General features: G+C 39.3%; 1 protein-coding gene across 3 annotated transcripts in view; it reads right to left on the bottom strand.

Moving 5' to 3' along the window:
• ARHGEF3 (Rho guanine nucleotide exchange factor 3) overlaps nucleotides 1-15,846 on the bottom strand; it is a 138,555-nt gene extending 122,709 nt beyond the window's left edge. Inside the window, exons 1-3 of one of the 3 annotated variants that reach the window (XM_075052704.1) lie at nucleotides 15,696-15,720; nucleotides 14,991-15,055; nucleotides 2,388-2,483 (exon numbers count right to left, since the gene is read on the bottom strand). In XM_075052704.1, coding sequence (XP_074908805.1) covers nucleotides 2,388-2,476 — 89 coding nt within the window. In that variant the 5' untranslated portion in view covers nucleotides 2,477-2,483; nucleotides 14,991-15,055; nucleotides 15,696-15,720. Of the gene's footprint in view, nucleotides 1-2,387; nucleotides 2,484-14,990; nucleotides 15,056-15,425; nucleotides 15,471-15,695 lie in introns of those variants that run through there. The other 2 variants (XM_075052702.1, XM_075052703.1) reach the window with 2 other exon arrangements.
• Between the last annotated feature and the right edge of the window lie 3,104 nt (nucleotides 15,847-18,950).

Raw genomic sequence — 18,950 nt, 5'->3', positions numbered from 1 at the left:
CTGAAATTCCACAAATTGCAAACACGATGCCCTTTTTAACAAACAAGATTGTGGTTTACAAAATAAGAAGCTAACAAAAGTGATATTCTTGGTTGATATACAGGTTCAAACACATTTAAGAATATATGAAGCACAGCTAAAGTTGGGTTAAATATTTTTAGCTCCTTGTAATTCAGCACAGGCCCCACAATTTACACTAAGAGATAACCTGGCTCTTTATACCACTTCTATAACCTAATACATGGTACTTAAATATAAAAGGATATCAAAACCTATGACAGCATATATTATTCTCTGCCCACAGAAGAGTTAAATCTCAATATAACCTTATCCACTGAAGTGTTCATCAATTTATCTTTCAATAATAAACACTTCAATGTCAAGACAATTCAGTCCAAGTTTCTACTGCCACAATTAGCACTCTCATAAGCTGTCACATACTTACTCATAGCCAACAAAGTCTACAAGGTTATATTCTAATTTAAAATTTTCATTTCATATTTATCTTACTGATTGAAAATATTTATCAAGCATACACATCCATTTATACAGTGGTGAGTATACAGTCAGTGTGAATACTCTAGAGGTTATAGAAATCTTTATTTCCAAGTGCCATGTAAATTGCATTAAACTAATCCTACAATGTGAAACAATTCTCTGCATCTCAGTGACACACTGAATAACTTGGCTTAGCAACAACAGAGGGACTTTGAGAGCATGTCTGCTCCTGCAGATGAGCATTTAGAATTGTGGATATTTATTTAACCTCAAATACCAAGGTAATTTTACAATGTCTGAAAAAATGAATCTATTTTATCTCCTAATTAGAACCCCTAAGCATCCTAGGATATTAAATAAAAAGATGTATTTAATTCCTGGAGAACTATCTCTGCTCTAACCTAATTTAATGAAGAACTGCAGGAAGGCAGTGATTAAAAATATTAGCCAGTATGACTGAATGTATGTCAAAGAAATTGTAGATTAGTGTACACAAAAAAAAATAGACAAGAATTTGTGGGGGTCAGGGAGAGTGGGACAGACATGACCAAAAGCAAATCAAAGACTAGTAGACAAGTAAATTCTTATATTTTCCACCACTACCCCCAAGGTCAATTACACATTTGTAACAACATACCATTTATTCACGATAGTCTAATACTTGATAACATAAATTGTACTCTCTCACTATTTTAGTCAACATTACCAAAAATTGCCATGAAGCATTACAAAGAAATGCCATGCAAAAAATGAAATTATATTGCTCAATACCACAAGCAGCATAAAAAACAGTAAAAATATCAAACAAAGGAATAGTATGTGACAATTCCCCACCCCTCATTAGATTTGGGAGTCTGAAGGGAAGCTCACAAGTCTTCCTCATCCAGCCCTTTCATCCAAAGATTTTTGTTTCTAGCTTTGAGGATATTCCAGGAATAGTAGAACAGTGGGAGTCATTTAAAAAGAAACTACTTTCCAGTTATTATGATGCTGTTAATTTAATCCCACATAAAAAGTCTACCTGATTTCCTGACATGCATCCAGCAGGAAGTATAACATTCATTTACTAATATTTAATTCTTTACCTTTTCAAGAGTATTTCTCAGACTACAAAAAACAATGTAAGTTCACTTTTTGTCCATATGAGTGCCATGCTTCCTGTCATGAGTTTATTTGGTTGTTTTCTACATGATAAATAATGTAACAAAACACTAGCTAAACCCCAGTGAACAACAGCAAGTAAAAATCAACAGGCTCTCAATAAAAGGCTCTCATTAACACAGCTGAAATAGTCTCAATGCTTTCTCAATACCCTGCTCCCTTCATGAAAACACCAAAGGAGGTGCTAAAAATTGCACAGTCAGTGGCAGTTTTCACAAAAAAAAAAGTCCTAAAGTGTAAGCATTTGTCCACACCTACCATTGAACTGTGTAGTATTTTTTTTCTCCAGTGCAATTTATTTTTTTTTTTTTAATAAAAAGTAGAAACTATTTGACTTCGTAATGTCTCCAAGGGTGTGAATTTCAGGATACCACAAGCCTGCACAGTACTGAAGGGTACTAGTAATAGCATCGTACAAGCATAGAAACAGCACTGGGAGATTAAGACATTTGCCATATGTGAAAGATTCCATGAGTACAACTGGTGCACTGCTGAAGTCAACAGGAGTTTTTCCCTTGCCCATCCCCCATGACACCCTGTTCCATGGTCATCTGCTAAAAATTCAAAACCAAAATAAGAAATTATTTCCCTTTTTCCTTCTCTGTTGTTAAAAAAATGCAAAATTAATGCAAACATTTATAGCAAGTAATTCTTTTACTTAATTTTAAAACTACATCTCCCAATACTGCTGTCTACTGACCTCTTAGAAAAGTAGAAGTAAAGCTTACCAAACTTTATCTTCTTCCATTCCTCCTCTGGCACATTGATTTATTACAGCAGGGCTACTCATGGTAAGTGCTGAGCTGTCAGAATTCATTTTTTTTCTACAAAGGAACAACATTAAAAAACATGAAAAATGTAACATAAGTGAAGAATGTGTTTACTAATTCACCTGAAAACCAAAACTTTCAGATAAGAACTTTTAAGACCAAATACAGTATGTTTTGCTCACTTAAGTAAATGTCCTAAATCAATGGGATTAATTGGATGAATACATTGAGAAGGATTTGGCAGTTTCGTGGACTTGCTAGTTATGCCAAACTCAACACTGATTGTCTTTTGTTTACTTTTCTGAATACATGCCAAAAGAGTTGATGTCAGCAAGTCTGTATCCAGGGCTATGCATAGTGTCAGTTATGTTAATTCAGACCAGCAGTCACAGCTAGTGTTGCCATGGAATGATCCACACAACATTGGGGAGAAAATTTCTATTTCTCATATGTAAAGATTTACAGAAGCTTTTTAGCATATTTAATAACTTAAGATCCATAAGTTAATAACTTAAGATCATACTTTGCTGATTTGCAGAAAATAACAATTCATTCATGGCTGAAGTCACTCTCAAAAACAGCACAGACATATTCCAAGTGCTGGCTATTGCCATTGCAATTCTGAAGTTAAACTTCCAAAAGGTCTATATGGCCAAAGGTGCATCACATAAATGACTTGCATGGTAAGAACAAATGAAGTCTCTATGTAAGGCAAGTTTATTTTTTGGTAACAGGATCCACAATGTTAACATGGAACTTCTTACACCTATAGGTTTTTTTACCCCTTTCTTTTAAGAGAGAGGGAAAAAAATATTTTTAGCCATCAAAGTCATCTTACTTGACTTGATTTGACACCTGGTTTCTATTTTGATCAGCACAAAGACCTAATTGATTAACGGAGAACAGGTTCAACTGTACGCTAATTAATATCTACTAGAACATAACCAGAAAATAGACTGTGCTTGTCAAGATAATAATTCCTTGCTTTTTGCAAGCAGGTATAAAGAACCATTACAAAGCTGGTTTAACCTGTGTGAAACCTGTGTCAAAATCTTGATATGACAGTCATGGACAGCATGAAAAGTTGAGTACAATGCATGTGTCCCATCAATGGCAGGCAGATTAGGCCAATTTTCACAAAACGAGTACTTTGAAGAGAACACCAATCTTTGTATCAAAATTCTCTCCATGCAGGAGTAGATAAACAGCCCTAGCAAGAATGTTTATCTGACAGAAGTCCCAAAATCAGCAACCAAAATTTGGTGCTGACTGGACTTTTTTTGCCTGCCCTTTGCTGTGAAGAGCATGCAGCATTGCCATTCCAGAGAAAACAGAATGGTCTTAGAAAAACAGGTCCTTAATTTTGTGGGTTTTTTTACACCCCTCATAACAGAAGGGGATAAAAATTCTGCACAGTCTGTTTCTGAGCAAATTTATTTTTTGAAATCTTGTTTTCAAGATCCAGAAAACTATTCTGAAAGGGAGAACAAAAGCCTCACCTCTGTGAGGGCAGGAACAGAGACTGTTACCCAGATCACCTCTTTTTGGATCTGTGCCTGACCTCAAATTTACTCCTGATTCTGAAGTTGGATCACTTCAAAAAATAATAAAAAAAAAAATAAAATCAAAAGTGTAAAAAAAAAAGAAAAACACACCAACAAACCACCACCACAACCAAACCAACAACAACAAACAAACAAAACCACCAAACTCACCCAAAAAACTAGTAATTCTAGAAGTGGCTCAGCAGCAGGTGTTGAAAGTTAAATTATTACTTGCTTCTAGTCTATAATAGCACAGGAAGAGAGGAGTTGTTCCTAAATATGTTTTGAAGCAACAATGCAAGAGTCCATACTCAAAAGATCTTCTGCAAAGTTCCTCTCTTTCAGGAAGCAATTTCCTGACAGGGCAAACTAAAACTTTTCTTTTGGTAATGAATTTCTACCCTACATTGGGAAAGCCCAGATGCTTCAATGATCATGCAAGTTATGCCAGTAAGAGTTTTACCTCCTCTTACAGTCACTAGTACAAGTAAGATCAAAGGTTCAAGGGAAGGTTAAGCAGTCCATTAATTCTCAAAGCTGGAAGCTGAAAGATTCAAATTACAAAACCACAAGGTTGCCATTCCAGGAAAAAAAAAAAAAAAAATACAACTTCTACTGTTCACTTGTGAACTAGTAGTAGAGTAGTACAAGTGTTCAATGTATGACTAAAAAAAAAGTGTTTTCAGCACTCCCCTCCCCACTGTTGGAAATATCTAAGCAAACACTCCATACAGATCTCTGCATTGAGACTTCCACACTGAAACTAGAGTAAAAGCAGAGGACAGAAGAAGTGATAAAAGTTACTGCATTACAAACTTTTCTGTGAACAATTGATGATAAAGGTTGACATATATCTAACAAAAAATAAATGAAATATGGCATAAACCCAAATTATGTTCTCACATGTTCAGCAAAGAAAACTACGTAAAGTAATACAGAGAGGAATACATCTTGTCAAACTTCTCAACTCCCTCACATTCCCAGTCTAATATCTGAAAATGTCAGTAACACACTGTACTCCTTCCCCTCAACAACCTCAGGATCTTACAAAAATCCACTTCTGGTGTTTTCTATAACATAAAAGGAGGGCATCAAGAGATCAGCATCTATTCATTCTGATAGCAAGGTCTCATCCACCACATCTTCAGAAAGATATCTATACGCTGGATAAGACAGCAGGCTTTTTGGATACCAGGAGTCATATTCTTTCAAGACACACAGCCATGCTCTCGCAACCTCCACTGCTACGTTTCCAATAATATGAGAGATCTGCCAAGTCACCCACTAACTAAACAAATGCACTCTTCACTTGGACATGTGGAGGAGAGAAGCGTAACAGCCAGCTGATACAATGGGGGACAAGCATCCTTCCTCAGCTACCACTGACAAAAGGGGGCAGGAAAACGACCATGCCTGCCCAGCCCTCTCCTGTCCTCTGCACTGCAGCAGCCAAGAGCACACTTCCTCCAGATAGGAGCAAGCAGTGCAAAGCATCCCTCTAACTTTACACCCACGCCGAAGAATGAACAATGCTCCAGCAATACCCATCATGTAATCCCTGTCTGCTGTAGCATAAACTCCTAGCATCTTAAACAACTTTTTGTCTGTATCAGCCAGTTTCTTTCAAATCATACTCCTCTTTCTCATCTTTTGAGATGGAGGAGATTGTTAAAATTTTGAGACCAAGCGTCTATTCAGTTTTGCCACCCAGCAGCAATTCTCATCCACACTTCAGAGGTCAGACAGCAATGAGTCAGACAAGCTTCTGGAAAATCATCAGGGATGCTCTTTTGTCATCCTATTCCTGACAACAGGTCTACACAGGTCGTAGTTCATTCTTTACCAGGAGCAAGAAATAATTATACAGCTGATCCCCACATCACTGACAAGTTTTATGGCCTTGTCAAAATATCATAAGTTTTTTAGTTTCTAAATGACAAATGGAAAATTGGTATCCATCTACACTTTCCACAGCCATGGATACCAAATATTACCACTACTTCTCTTACTTGAAAGTCATTTCAATAAAAAATTCTGAGCCTGTAGATTCTATCCCAACTCGTTTTTGTGCCACAGACTGCTCTTAGACTCTTTCTTCAGAATAAATAACTTTTAAAAATAAAACCTTTTCTATTTTAAGATGTAGAAGGGGACACCTTTTTTCAAGCATTAAGAATATTTTGTGAAAGTCTTTCTAGTGAACATGAACTGCTTCAGTAGGTCTAAAATGAAACTGAATTGTTCTGTTGTGGAAAGAAAAGCTAAGTTATTGTAAGGCTTATGCTCTCCAAAAATATTGTTTATATTCAAAGTGAACCACAAAAAAATAAAGGTAAAACTGGCAAAGTAAAATTTTGTTTGGAATATACTGGTTTAGGATTTATTTAACCAGAATACTACCACTATCCCCAGAAATCAGCCTCCAGTAATAATATCTTAGAAAATTAAATGCGATTCAAGAAGCAAAGGAACAATGTTCAGAAAAAATATGCTATTCACAGGTGCCTCTTTCCATATCACCATCCAACTCTTGTTTGGACTTGAACTTTATGGCATAGGCACTATACATGATGAAACTTGATGGAGGAAAATAAATCTATCATCTTCCCTCTTAACAACTTAAAGCCAGATGCCAAGGCAAGTGAATGAATATTAAGAGACTGCTTCAGACGTATTCTGTCCCTCATCCTCTGTTTGTACACTGAACCTTGAGTGTTCCAGATAAGGAACATGCACTTAAATTAGGTGTTCTCCTAGATATCGTGCTGTGTTGTAATAGGAAGAAGTGGGTAAAAGCCAATTCGAGAACAAAAACATAGGAAAACAATGTCAAAGACTTTATTTATAGCAGCTATGTTTAACACTACTGTCACTATCTTATTGAGGGAACAGCATTGAAGAAACATCCTTGCTGGTTTTGAAGAGACATCAGAAATTTAGCATACTTAGTCTTCTACAACTGAGTATAGATTGTTTGATACTAGAGTACCCAGAAGGAAGCGAGCACCCCAAAATCCTCTTAAAAGAAAACTTAAGAGAAATTAATTTTTATGCTTCCATTAAAATAATTAACTTCGATATCTGATGCATTATCATTCCATATGCCTTAGTGTAGATTCTTACACCCCATAATGGCAGAGAAAAGCCTAGTAGTGGTGAGCCACCAGCTCAAGAACTGAACAGCGTGTAATGTTTAAGTGTATTTTATTCATTTATATTTAGCTTTAATTCTGGAAGTTCTGTAATTGCCCTTAAATAGACAAAAATAAAGGGGGGGGGGGGGGGAATGATCTAGTATTGCACAGCACAGCATTATAGGATCATTTGAACTGCAAGAATGAGAAGCTTCAAGAAAAGTGTTGAAGCCACAACACCCCATGGGCTCAAACCAGCCTATGGTTTACATGTAGCAGAATAGGGAAAGTATTAGCTGATCATGACTCCCTACACAAAGCCCATTTTCTTTCTCTGGTTCCCCCTCTCACCACCACCACCCCCCGCCCCTTGTGTTACAAAGTGTAGATACACTTTGATCCTCAGGCTAAAAATCTTTTTTGCCTTGGCCTCCACTCCCTATTTGGTACCTCTAGACAAGTAAGATATTCACAGTAGCAGTAGTTAAAAAACAACGTATCATTCAACAGCTGTTCACTACATTTGAAGTAAAAATAACCAATATCTTCTGAAAAAACATGTTCCCACAGCTCCTACCTTCACCATAATGCTTTGCATTGTTGAAATATCTTGTTATATTTTGTTGATAAAGAGAACTGCAAAAAAAGCTTTAATGCAGAAACTATTATTTCTTCTAATGAAAAAGAAGGCAGTACCATTGCTATAGTAATGTGCATCTATTGCAAAGAAAAAAAAATCAGGAGCATTATACACCGTCATTCTCTCCATAAGTCTTTTTGCTCACAAAACCTGAACACTAGATTACTAATTAGCAAGCATGATTGTAACACCTTTAAAATTAAAGAGCCGATTTCCTTACTAGCTGCACAAAAGTCTGTAATTTCTAGTGAACAAACATATTTACTTCTGTATTGTTTTCTGAAAAGTCACATTTCCACACACAAAGCTAGCAAGCCCATAGTATCTCAAATCTGATAGCACTCAGCTCCTAACCAGCAACGGTCTTGGGCAAATAGCTTGTTGAACAGCAGATTTAAATAATGAAGTTTGTTTTAAAGTTTAACTGCATACAACAAATACCAAAACCAATCTTTTATCCAAATTGTTTTTCTGAGGTTTTCAGATACTGCAGCTGCCAAACCTCTTTATACCACTAAAGCATACTTCAGTAAAATCAGAGTGAAAACTCAAGAAGCTCTTGAAGAATATTTCTCCTGACTGCAACTCCAAGTAGCAGGCAGTGCTGAGAAATTTCACATTGCATAATCACTTCAGTCCAAGCCTAGCATACCATAAACTTTGTTTCACACACACTATGGTTATTTCAAGTAAGTTCTGACCTCAGTGAACCCATATGGCATACCATTACTTACCCTCCTGAAGTCTTTAAAAATGCACCTGATGCACTCAAGAATGAGGTTTTGGAAGACCTTTTAAAATACATAATTTTGAAAGGGTTTTCATTCCTGTCCTTGAGGCATCTCATTAAAAATAGTTACCTTCTGTCCTCTTAAGAAGCAGAGGTAAGTTTTATATAGGTACTTTACACAAGTGTATATATCAAGATATCTGAAGGAAGTAGTTCAGAGAACCACAGGCACTGCACGTAACTTCTTACTCCATATTTGGTGATTCCATCAGAACTCTCCAAGATGATAGAGAAGAAGCTTTAAAATAATGTAATGATTCTGTCTCATAGCAAATATCGTTTGGCTCCCTCTCCCATACACATACACTTGCTATAGACAGCCTATCCAGTCATATATAAAAGACAATGTTTATTTTTGAAATAGCATGAATGTTATATTTAATGTCAGCACAAAGTAGATTAAAAGGTAAAAGACAACAGTTAAATAAATAAATACAAGTTCGTACCAGGCCAGAGCACTGACATGGAATACTGTTCCATGCTGGAGAAATACAGCCTTTTATGAGACACTGTTCTCAATAGGACTAGGCCTTTAGTTTACCAAGACTTGGCTCTTTTCCCTAAAAAATTACCAAAAGAAAAGGAAGACAACCAATTACATTACAATTCATCTTGCATCACCTTCATGAAAGCGCATGGAGAAGTTTACCAGCATCAAAGAGAGGATGTGGTTACAACTCAGACATCTTTCTGAACTGTTTAAATATGTTTATATAGTAAGACATCAGCATCGTGGAAACCACAAACAGGTACATGGACATGTTTTATTCCCAAAATACAAACACAGATTTTCCTGAGCTGGTTATTGCTGTGAGAAATGAGTTATGAAAGAATTCAGACTGCTGGTTTAGTCTGAGTATCAGCATATTATATAATACTGTATATGACTGCGATAAAGAATAGAAGCGCAAGGACTCATCAACACTGTCCAATCTGCAAAGTTATCAGGAGCTTTGAGTCTTTTCGTGGTTTCAACTCAAACTTTAGCAGTGTAGAGGGGAATAGAGGGATGGCAGTTGATTGCCATATCAATTTAAAAAAAAAGTAACCTAGTGTTTCAGTACTCTGTGTCTTAGTAATACTGACACACAACTAAATCTCTCTTATCTGATCGGGGAAAAAAAATCTAACATTGTGAAACACTAGCAAAGACTTGAACAGAACATTTTAAACAGAAGGTTTAAAATACAGAAGGTGCACACAAAAAATTAAATATATTGTTTAAGCAGAATACAAAGAACACTAAGTACTATATTCTGTTCAATGTAAATAGATATCAAGGAATTTTTTGTCACTGATGTTATAATTACATACGTCATTCTCAGACAAATCTGTTTCTCTCTGGACTAAAAGATCCAGATGTTTCTATTTCAAGTATCTGGCTTCAGCACCACACAGTAAACAAAGCAACCTACCCATTCTATCAGCATGCAATGAGAATTCTTCAGCACTATAGCCTTTTCTCTACCCTTTTCCCCCTTTCCAAGTTTTTATTTCTTTTCAACAAACAAGCAAACAAAACACAACAGTAATAATCTAGCTCCTACTACAGACTCAGTGTTAGACTTCAGTCAGTTTGACAAGCAAAAAGGGGCAAAAACTTTTTCATAAACTATGATTTCAAATGCAAATACAACTACTTTTAAGCTAAACATACTGTATTGTGTTTTGCAGCTGACATTATGCAGCAAAACAATGTTGAGAGGTTCTTTCCAAAGATTATGAGTATTTATGTTCTCAATTTAGTGACTCATACAGCTAGCAATTTCTGAGATTAATTTAACTCTATCCTCCTCAAACTTCTGAATTTGAAAGCAAGCACAAAGTTGTTACTCAAAAGTTGTAACAATGACAAACACAAAGATCCCATGATTTTTTTTAATCTAGATTTTATCTAGGGGAAAACTATTTCCAGAAATAACTATGCTATTTCTGTAAAGAATATTAGAAGGGCTATACAAAGCTAAACCAATTTAAGGGACAACTTATTAAGCAAAAAAGAGGAATTTTCTGAAACTAGCACTTAAGTCTTTTTCATGCTAATGACAGACTCAGAAAAAAAGAAAAAAAAAAGAGATGCAGCATGCATGCCCAGCGTAAAATTAATGTAACCACTGCCACATTTTTTCATATTCTTCTCTTCCTTTCAATACATTCCTGCCTCCCTCATGACAAAGGGGTTTATCCTCAACAAAAATACATTAAGAATAAATGAAACCCAAGAGAAATACCACCACAGTTGAGACAAACACAACCCATTTCCCCTTTATCAGAATCATCACTGCCAGGGAACTGTAGCAGGTTCAAAATTTTATCTGCCTGGAAGGGCATCACATTTCCTCCTTAACATTAAAATTATGATCCTTTCAGCCTACTACCTTAATAACCATGATTATTTCATTCAGGATTGCTGCACAGTTTAATAAGTCACTGAAGTTCGTCTAGTTGGTTTGCATTTATTTTTCTTGGTTATTTAATAGATTTGAATGGCAGACAAAAAGGTGTATTGTCCTAAAATTATCTTCTTTTCAGCAATTGCAGCTGAAAAGCTGTAAAGACTAAGCACAGTCAGAACACAAACCTACATGGAAAAGTTTGCAAGATCACCCCTCCACACAGTAATTGACCTGGTTGAGAGAATTTTTTCTAGGATACTAATTACTTATCTGTGGAGCATCAACAAATGCTAATTCTGACAGCATCTGTTTCTGTAGGCAAAGTATTTTAAGGCTGATACTCACATAAGAACCTCACTATCTACAGAGGGATACCATGCTTGGGATACACTCATCATAGCCTGTGTCAATACAATAGCCTGTGTCAATACAAACGTGGTGGCTTTAAGCAGTGTACTGCAATTCATACATGCTTCTAACCTCTCCCAACCACCAGCTATCTGGATGCATCAGTTAAGGCCATATACAAACAGAAGCAGTCAGCCAACCCCAAAACATGTGCTGTCCAAATAGCTGGTTGTTGTCTTCAAGACAAAGGTGATGGTACAGACAGAACCTTATGAGGGAACACTAGCTAGACACACTGTAATATTTAAAACAAAATCAGTAGGATTCCTGATACAGTACTGACAGCATAATGGACATGCTCTTCTCCTATAATCCAAAAAATTTATTTTGGAAAAAACGCTGAAGTGTTTAAAATAAACTAATGAAAGCTGTACTTCTATTTAACAACTAAAATGTTTGAGAAATGATACCAACAGAGCAGCTGTTCTTGCTCTACAGAAACCACTCAAGTCCAGATAACTCCTGCCAACTTTCCAAGTTTATGCAAGCTTCAGTGGCATAAAAGCCAGTAAACCTTTTTGAATACAAGTTGTACCACACATTGATTACACCTGCAAAGTTATGAGGGGAACTGCATGACTGTCAAGGTAATTAATCCTATAGAGAGAGGAAAAAAAATCAGTAGCAGTACAGAGCACCTTTCCAGTCACATAATGTTACCATTTCTGTTTGTATATACAATGATTTAACATGAAAAGCAAAAAACCCACTCTTTTATTGTAAAGAATGTAAAGCTCCTACTTCTTGTTCCATTGAAACAATTTTTTGGGAGGGGATTACTGGATTTCCCTACTGGCCATGCCTTCAAGTACCACCTTCAGCAGCGGTCTGTTTCAGACACATATTACTTTGAAGTAACTCATATACCTATGGCAGCACACTTACTCAGGTTTGAAATCCTTAGACTACTCATCAGGCATGTGATTAGGAAGAAGTAAATAAATATGCATGTACATATGCCCTTGTGTTTAGATATTAACAGCCTGATCCATTAGCATGCTAACCACTTCAGCTGGATTCTGTACAGTGTCGAGCACCTGCAAGTTAATCATTGTTTACATTTCCATAATTGACAGCATATCACTTCATGTTCAACCCTGGTTGACACTAGATGGGAAAACATTTTTTGTTTGGTTTTAAATCCTCTATGTTACATTTGGGGATGGAGGCCACAAGTTACATGCTGTATAATTATTTACTTCAGAACAGTTACTTTGCAGCTATTATAGTCAAAAGCAAAGCAGGAGATGTTTGCTAATCACAGATTACTGGAGTGCATTTACTGAGTCCTTTATTTTTCAGTTATTTACCTACTACACTACAGTAGTTCTACATGCTCTTAAGAGACTTGTGCAAGACCATAGCCATTTGTTTATTCCAGATTTCACATGACTCGGACAATTGAAATCTGCAACACACTCTCACAAGTTGAGAGGCACAATTTGGTAAAAAAATCAAAGGGACTTTTATAGGACCTAGAAAATATTAGGTACATAGACATAACATTTTTTTCCAGCCAATAAGTATAGATGCAAACATGAACATTTCAAGACTCTTCTTTGTCCAGCAAGTTCAAGTATTTTCACCTGTTTCCACCTTTTATTCCAATGTAGTGCTGCTATGCTCAGGCTCTTTCAAAGTCACAGATTAGAAAGTACTAGATTTACCTATTTATCTATAAGTACTAGAATTTATCTGTAAATCCTATGTGACCTTGCAATGCTTATGTCCCCAAGATTTAATAAACAAATAACAGGAAGGGACTGATTAAATTAAACATTAAGAGACTACGTTAAACAAAATAAATCAATAGTATGATTTATAGCACCCCAAGTCTTTTAGTCTTCCACTAAACATTATCATTTGCCAGTTTCCCTACATATTACACAGGAAGAAAATGGCAACTCTAACAAATTACTTTTCAAAATGCACATCACACTTAACCAAGTATACAATGTCTGCAATATAATACACACACACAAAGCACTCCAAAAAAGATTCTAAATGCATTTATTACAGCATTTGTAGCAGTGGGCAGGTGCTTTCACAAAAACACCCCGAAAAATTATGTTTCATCAAAAGAGATTGTTCAAAAACCTAAAATACTGAAAAATAAAATGCTACCATAAACAGAACTTAAGAGGTCAGGTTAATTTTCTTTAGCACTTAAAGCAAAAGATTTAACATGGGAAAACTAGCTCCTGAGTCGATATTAAGACATTACATACAAACTCCAGAGCAGAATCAGGTATCACCCCCTTCAATTCATGAACAGCAAAACAAAACAGATTTTTGTTTAAGGACATGTGGTCTCACCGGCCACTTGCTGGAAGCAACTCCACATAATACACCTCCAAATCATGCACACATAGCACTCCCACAACTTGGGCTCATGCCAGAACAACTGCTACACAAAAGCAGTCCCGAGAAGAAGTGCACTATTCAAAACAGAGCGGAGGTCTGAGAAAATGTGCAGCGAATGATACTGAATGTTACAGTGTCTTCATGGGTCACAAGGCCTTGTCACATTGCTAACTGATACGCACAATTCTCATGGAAAATTAAATGGGATTTCTGTTCAAAACAATGTGGGGGGGGTCACTAGAACTAGGTGATAAATATTTACTGAGAACAGGTAGCAAATCATGTATAAAAATTCCAAATAAAAGGGCTAAATCTACTAAATGACAAGCCAAAGATATTCCTGTGCATTCCCTTATTTCATGTACACTGGGGCAGCTCCATTCCACATACTCCCCTACCTACATTTTGCAAAACCTGTTATTCTGTAATAAATATTTTAATCCCATTTGTTTCCAAATCCCATGGCTTCTATTCTAAATTCAGATTCTGTACAGATAAGAGCGTCCGTTATCTGTGATAACAGATGTGCAACAGCTGTGTTGCACTCAGCAGACCTCTGTAGATGCTACAGAATTGGATAATTAACCAAATTAATTCTATGACAAATGTTTGAGGATGAAGGAATTTGCTCTGTCCTTTCACTATGAAAACGTAGCACACAAAGTACTAAAGGATAACATTTAACTATAAATTATATTAATATATGTATGCACACACAGAAAAGATATACATGAACGTTTATAGATTCACAAGATTTAAAAACTATATATATATATATATAAAAAGATATCAAGTACCAAAATTGGATTTCTTGCATTAATGTAAGTGGTTCCTCCGTCAATCACAAACTCTGGTCACTGCCAACCACATTACTAAGATAACTGGCAAAACACTGGCACTGCAACACGACCCCGGCGCCAGCCCCGAATAACCTTACCGTGTTTTCACCTACACGGGCCTTCACCAGCATTAACTATTTAAATAATTCAGGCAATGATCCGTGCCATGCTAATTAGCATTTTCTCTCTTTTACAGCCTATTCAGTCTGCTGTAACCGACTTCGCAAGTGTAAGTAATTACGCTCAGTGTTTGTTTTTTCCACTTTCCTTTCGCCTACAAATCTCCACCACCTCCTCCCCCAAGGTGGAGGCTGTGTCGAGCGGAGGGAAGGGCTGAAAACCGGAGGCCGGCGGAGCCGCTCTCTTACTCGCCAAGCCAAACAAGCAGCTGGGGGAGCAACTTATTTGTAATAACAACTGCGGTGTTCAAAGGAGGCAACAGGCACCTGGGACTTCGGCCCTTCCTTCGCGGGGTCCTCCTTCTAAACTGGCACTCGTGTGAGGTTCGTCCCTAAATAAGTATTAAAAGTCCTTTAGAAAATAAGCGAGCAAAACCAGAAGGGCTGTTGAGCCCTCAGAGGAAGCGGGTCAAGCGCCCGCCGCCTCCAACCGTCGCCTCGCCGGCGGCGCCCCCCGCCCCCGCCGCCTCAGGGCCCCTCACAGGGCTGCCGGGCACGAGCGGAGCGCGGGGGGCGCTGAGGCGGCCGGTCCCTCCCGCCCGCCTCCCTCCGCCTCCCGTTAGACCGACCTCGGCGGCGCAAAGCTACGACGGTGGGGAACGCCGTGCCTCCCCCTCCCCGGGGCACCGCCAGAGCGGGGCGAGGAGGGCGGCGATGGCGTGAGGAGATGGAAGAGGAGGAGGAGGGTGCGCCCCCACCCACCAGGAGCTGGCGGGAGCCCTTTCCCGAACCGCCGGGGCACCCCCGCGACCACTCCGTGTGGAGTCCGCAAGGGGCGGCGGGTCCCCCCGGAGGCACAATGCGACCTTTGTGGGCAGCCCCGTCACGGCCGCCTCTCTCCGTGCCCGCCAAGCCTGGCCGCCTCCAGGTTGCCGCGGGGGGGGGGGGGAGCCGAGCCCCTCCAGCTCTGACAGGCAGCCGCCTCCCTTCCCGGCCCCGAGCAGAGCCCCGACGCAAGCGACAGCACCTTACCTTGCACCCTCCTGCTCCTCCTCGGCTCCCGGCATGCGGCTGGCAGAGCTGCCGCCCCGGCGAGGACCCGTCAGCGGGGGCTAGAAAGGGCGGCGGGGGCTGGGCAGCGGGAGCCGTTAGCGGGCGGGACGCGGCGGGGGGGTCCAGAGCCGGCCCGGCGGCTGTCAGGGGAGGCGGAGGGAGGAGGCGCGGTGTTGGTGCGTGCCGGCCCCCCGCAGCCGAAGCCGGCCCCCCGCAGCCGGAGCCCGCCCCTCTCCGCCGGCCGAGGCCCGCCCCGCGGCTCCGCGCCCCGCCTGCCGCCCGCCTCCGCCCACCCACCCCGCCCGGCGCCCCCTTTCCCCGCTCCCCTCCTCGGGGGTCCCTTCTGAAGTACCCACCTCGGCGAGGTGCCGCCGCTCGGCTCCGGGGCAGCTGCCTCCGCAGCGGTGGCCCGACCGGCCCCTGCCTCCTCCCCGGAGGTGGGAAGGGGCACCGAAGACCCCCGCCGCGGGCTTTGCGCGGCTTGTGCCGCCCCACCGCCGCGTTGGTGATCAAAACAGCTGAGGAAGAAGACCGACCGAAAAAAGGCAAACGGCACCACACTCTCAAACGAGATTAACAGCAAGGGACCAGGAGTAGGTCCCATTAGGTCAACAACCTGGGGAAAGTAGTGACAAATGATCTCCAGCTGGTAACAGGCACGTCTGTTTTGCAGAAAAGTATGGAAATACACTAGGAAGCCCTATTGATCAGGAAAAAAAAAAAAAAAATCGGGCTACAAAGATGGAAGCAAGTACATTATGAGCTCTTTAGATGAGGGACTATCTTTCTGGTATGCATTTGCTTGGTAAAGATAAACTTATTTTCTGTGACCAAAGTCTTTAGGCACCAGTTTAGTATAAGAAGAACACCACTTAACACAAACGCAAATTCAAATGAAGTGTAGGTGGTAGGTCTTTTTCAGTGGTAGTATTGCCAATATAAAAAAGCCAATGGAAAAACAATAATAAAAGATGAAAAGTAGCTCATCACATCGTGTAGCCTAGACACCAGAAATATTTTAAAATAGAATAATTAGTTGTGTTTCTCAACTATGGTTAGGCTTTCCATTGCAAACCTAACATCTTGCAGTGAGATTTAATCTTTCATTTCTTTCAAATCCCTGAGGCTAGAAATGCAGTACAGACATATGGACATCAGACCTTATTTCTTTTTAAGTAAATGTCTTAAATTCTATTTAATTTCTTCAGTTTCAGATACTATAATAATCTCTGAACTCCACACAGTATGAAAACACTCCGGAATCAAAGTCACATTTAAACAAACTGGTTAAGATGAAATATTCTTTTTAAGCTAGGGAAAATTCAACTGGAATTGACGGAAGAATAGCAATCAAGATGCCATAGTGGTTTTACAACTACTTTTTATCTGCTCCTAAAGCAGCAGTTCACAGAAATCAGACAGGTATATGGGGACCTGGCCCTCTTCTAGCCCTACAGTTAGCTACACAGGAATTTATGTTTTAATCAACACTATGTTATGGGCAAAACCTGGGCTCCCAGTAGTATCGATACAATTAGCAGAATGGAGAAATCTTTGAGGCTGCTCAGGTCTGATTATTTCTCATGGAGTCTTGAAATGTTGAGCCTTCATCATGGCTGCTGCCAAGAAAACTAGAAAACAGACGTCCCGCCCCCTGCTCTGGTAGTGCCGAAGTGGTACCTATTACAAAAGCAGAGCTGCAATAGGCAGCAAATGCCTGTCCAATTTTTATTCAGGACTTACCACACCTGTGAAGGAAAAGTGAGTTTCAGACCCCTGTTTTAAAGCTTAATTTGGTATTCATTATCCAGAAAAGGGAAGAGATGCTCTGTTTAGAGACCTTTAACTTTTAGTCTATTTTATGTGTCCTCAAAATTTCCACTTAACTTACACAGGGAATGAAGGATTAGTTGATGTAAATTCTGTAACATACTGGAATCCGCTCAACCACATCAACTAAAAATGTTGTCCAGGGAGATTTAACACTTTTTTAGTAATTACTAATTTGTAATTTCTGGTTTTTAAGATGATAATATATAACACAACTTGCAACTGTTGCTTGTTCAGCATTTTTAAATCTTAATGAGCATGAAATTTGCTTTAGTATGCAAAATACAGAATGCGTTACATGTATTATTACTTCAGTCCAAAACATTATCTTAAAATACAGTGATGTTTGACAGTTATACTTAAAAAAAACCATTTAACAAGCCAATTGAAAGGGAAGAGCAGGAATATTGAAATAAATGTACCTGTATTTCTCAGGTCTGAAGGGAGTCTAAGCAAAGAGGGTAAAGTTTAGAAATAAGAATCCTGCCCTGCTTTGCTGATTCACTGTAACTATTATTTTCACTCCACCCTCAGTAGCTGAGCATTGTCCAACTATTCTGGAAAGAGATGGTGGTTTCCTTCCTAACACCTAAATCACACCCTGGCACGTTTGCAAAAGCTACAACAAAGAGTAGACAGTTTCCTTTCTGTTGATGACTAATGACTTTTATGGGTACATCCCCTATATTAGATGTTGCTAAAGACAAGGAGGTCTAATTCTATTCTCACTTTTAATTATTCTGAAGTAAGTATGATGTAACTGGCAGCAATGAAATCACTCCTGATGTTCAGCAAAATTATAAAGGAGTCATTCTTGCAAACCAAGTTCACATCAAGCAATGCACTTCCAGAGGAGAAATAGGACCAAGGAGTGCTATGGGGCTGAAACAGGCCCCTGCAGAGTCCGTCAAAAGGCTGCCCTAAGGTAACTCACACTTCAGAGGTCTCTCTGGGATGTTGTAGAGGAAATAAACCACATTGCTTAACATCTGCCCCAAATCTGCCTCTTCCTTCTCTTGCGGTTCTTGCTGTGCCGCCCTCTTGTTTCCCACCATGCTCCATCAGTAGGTAACTTGTTGCAGCAGTGCCACAGAACTTTGAGGCATAAAACAGTGCCCTGTTGATTGTTCCATCATGCAGGTTATTGCGAAACGGCAAAAGCTGCAATACTACTACCTCTAACCAAACACACTGACTGGTTACAGAATGTTGAAAGAAGCACCATTATGGCACAAGACTAAGACATGAATCCCTGCATTCTGTCTTCAGCTGACACCAGCCTCCTCTCTGTTCTGAAGTGGATCTAGTTCCTATCTAGTTCCTATCCATTTCCCATGTAAAATGAGGATAATAACACTTGCTTATGGCCTTTATATCCCCAGTTGTGCACTTGTGAGGAAAAAA

Source organism: Buteo buteo, chromosome 21 (genome assembly GCF_964188355.1).
Source record: "Buteo buteo chromosome 21, bButBut1.hap1.1, whole genome shotgun sequence".
In the NCBI taxonomy this organism is placed as follows: domain Eukaryota; kingdom Metazoa; phylum Chordata; class Aves; order Accipitriformes; family Accipitridae; genus Buteo; species Buteo buteo.
Note: the sequence above shows the minus strand (reverse complement) of the source record. Positions and strands in the feature narration are given on the sequence as shown.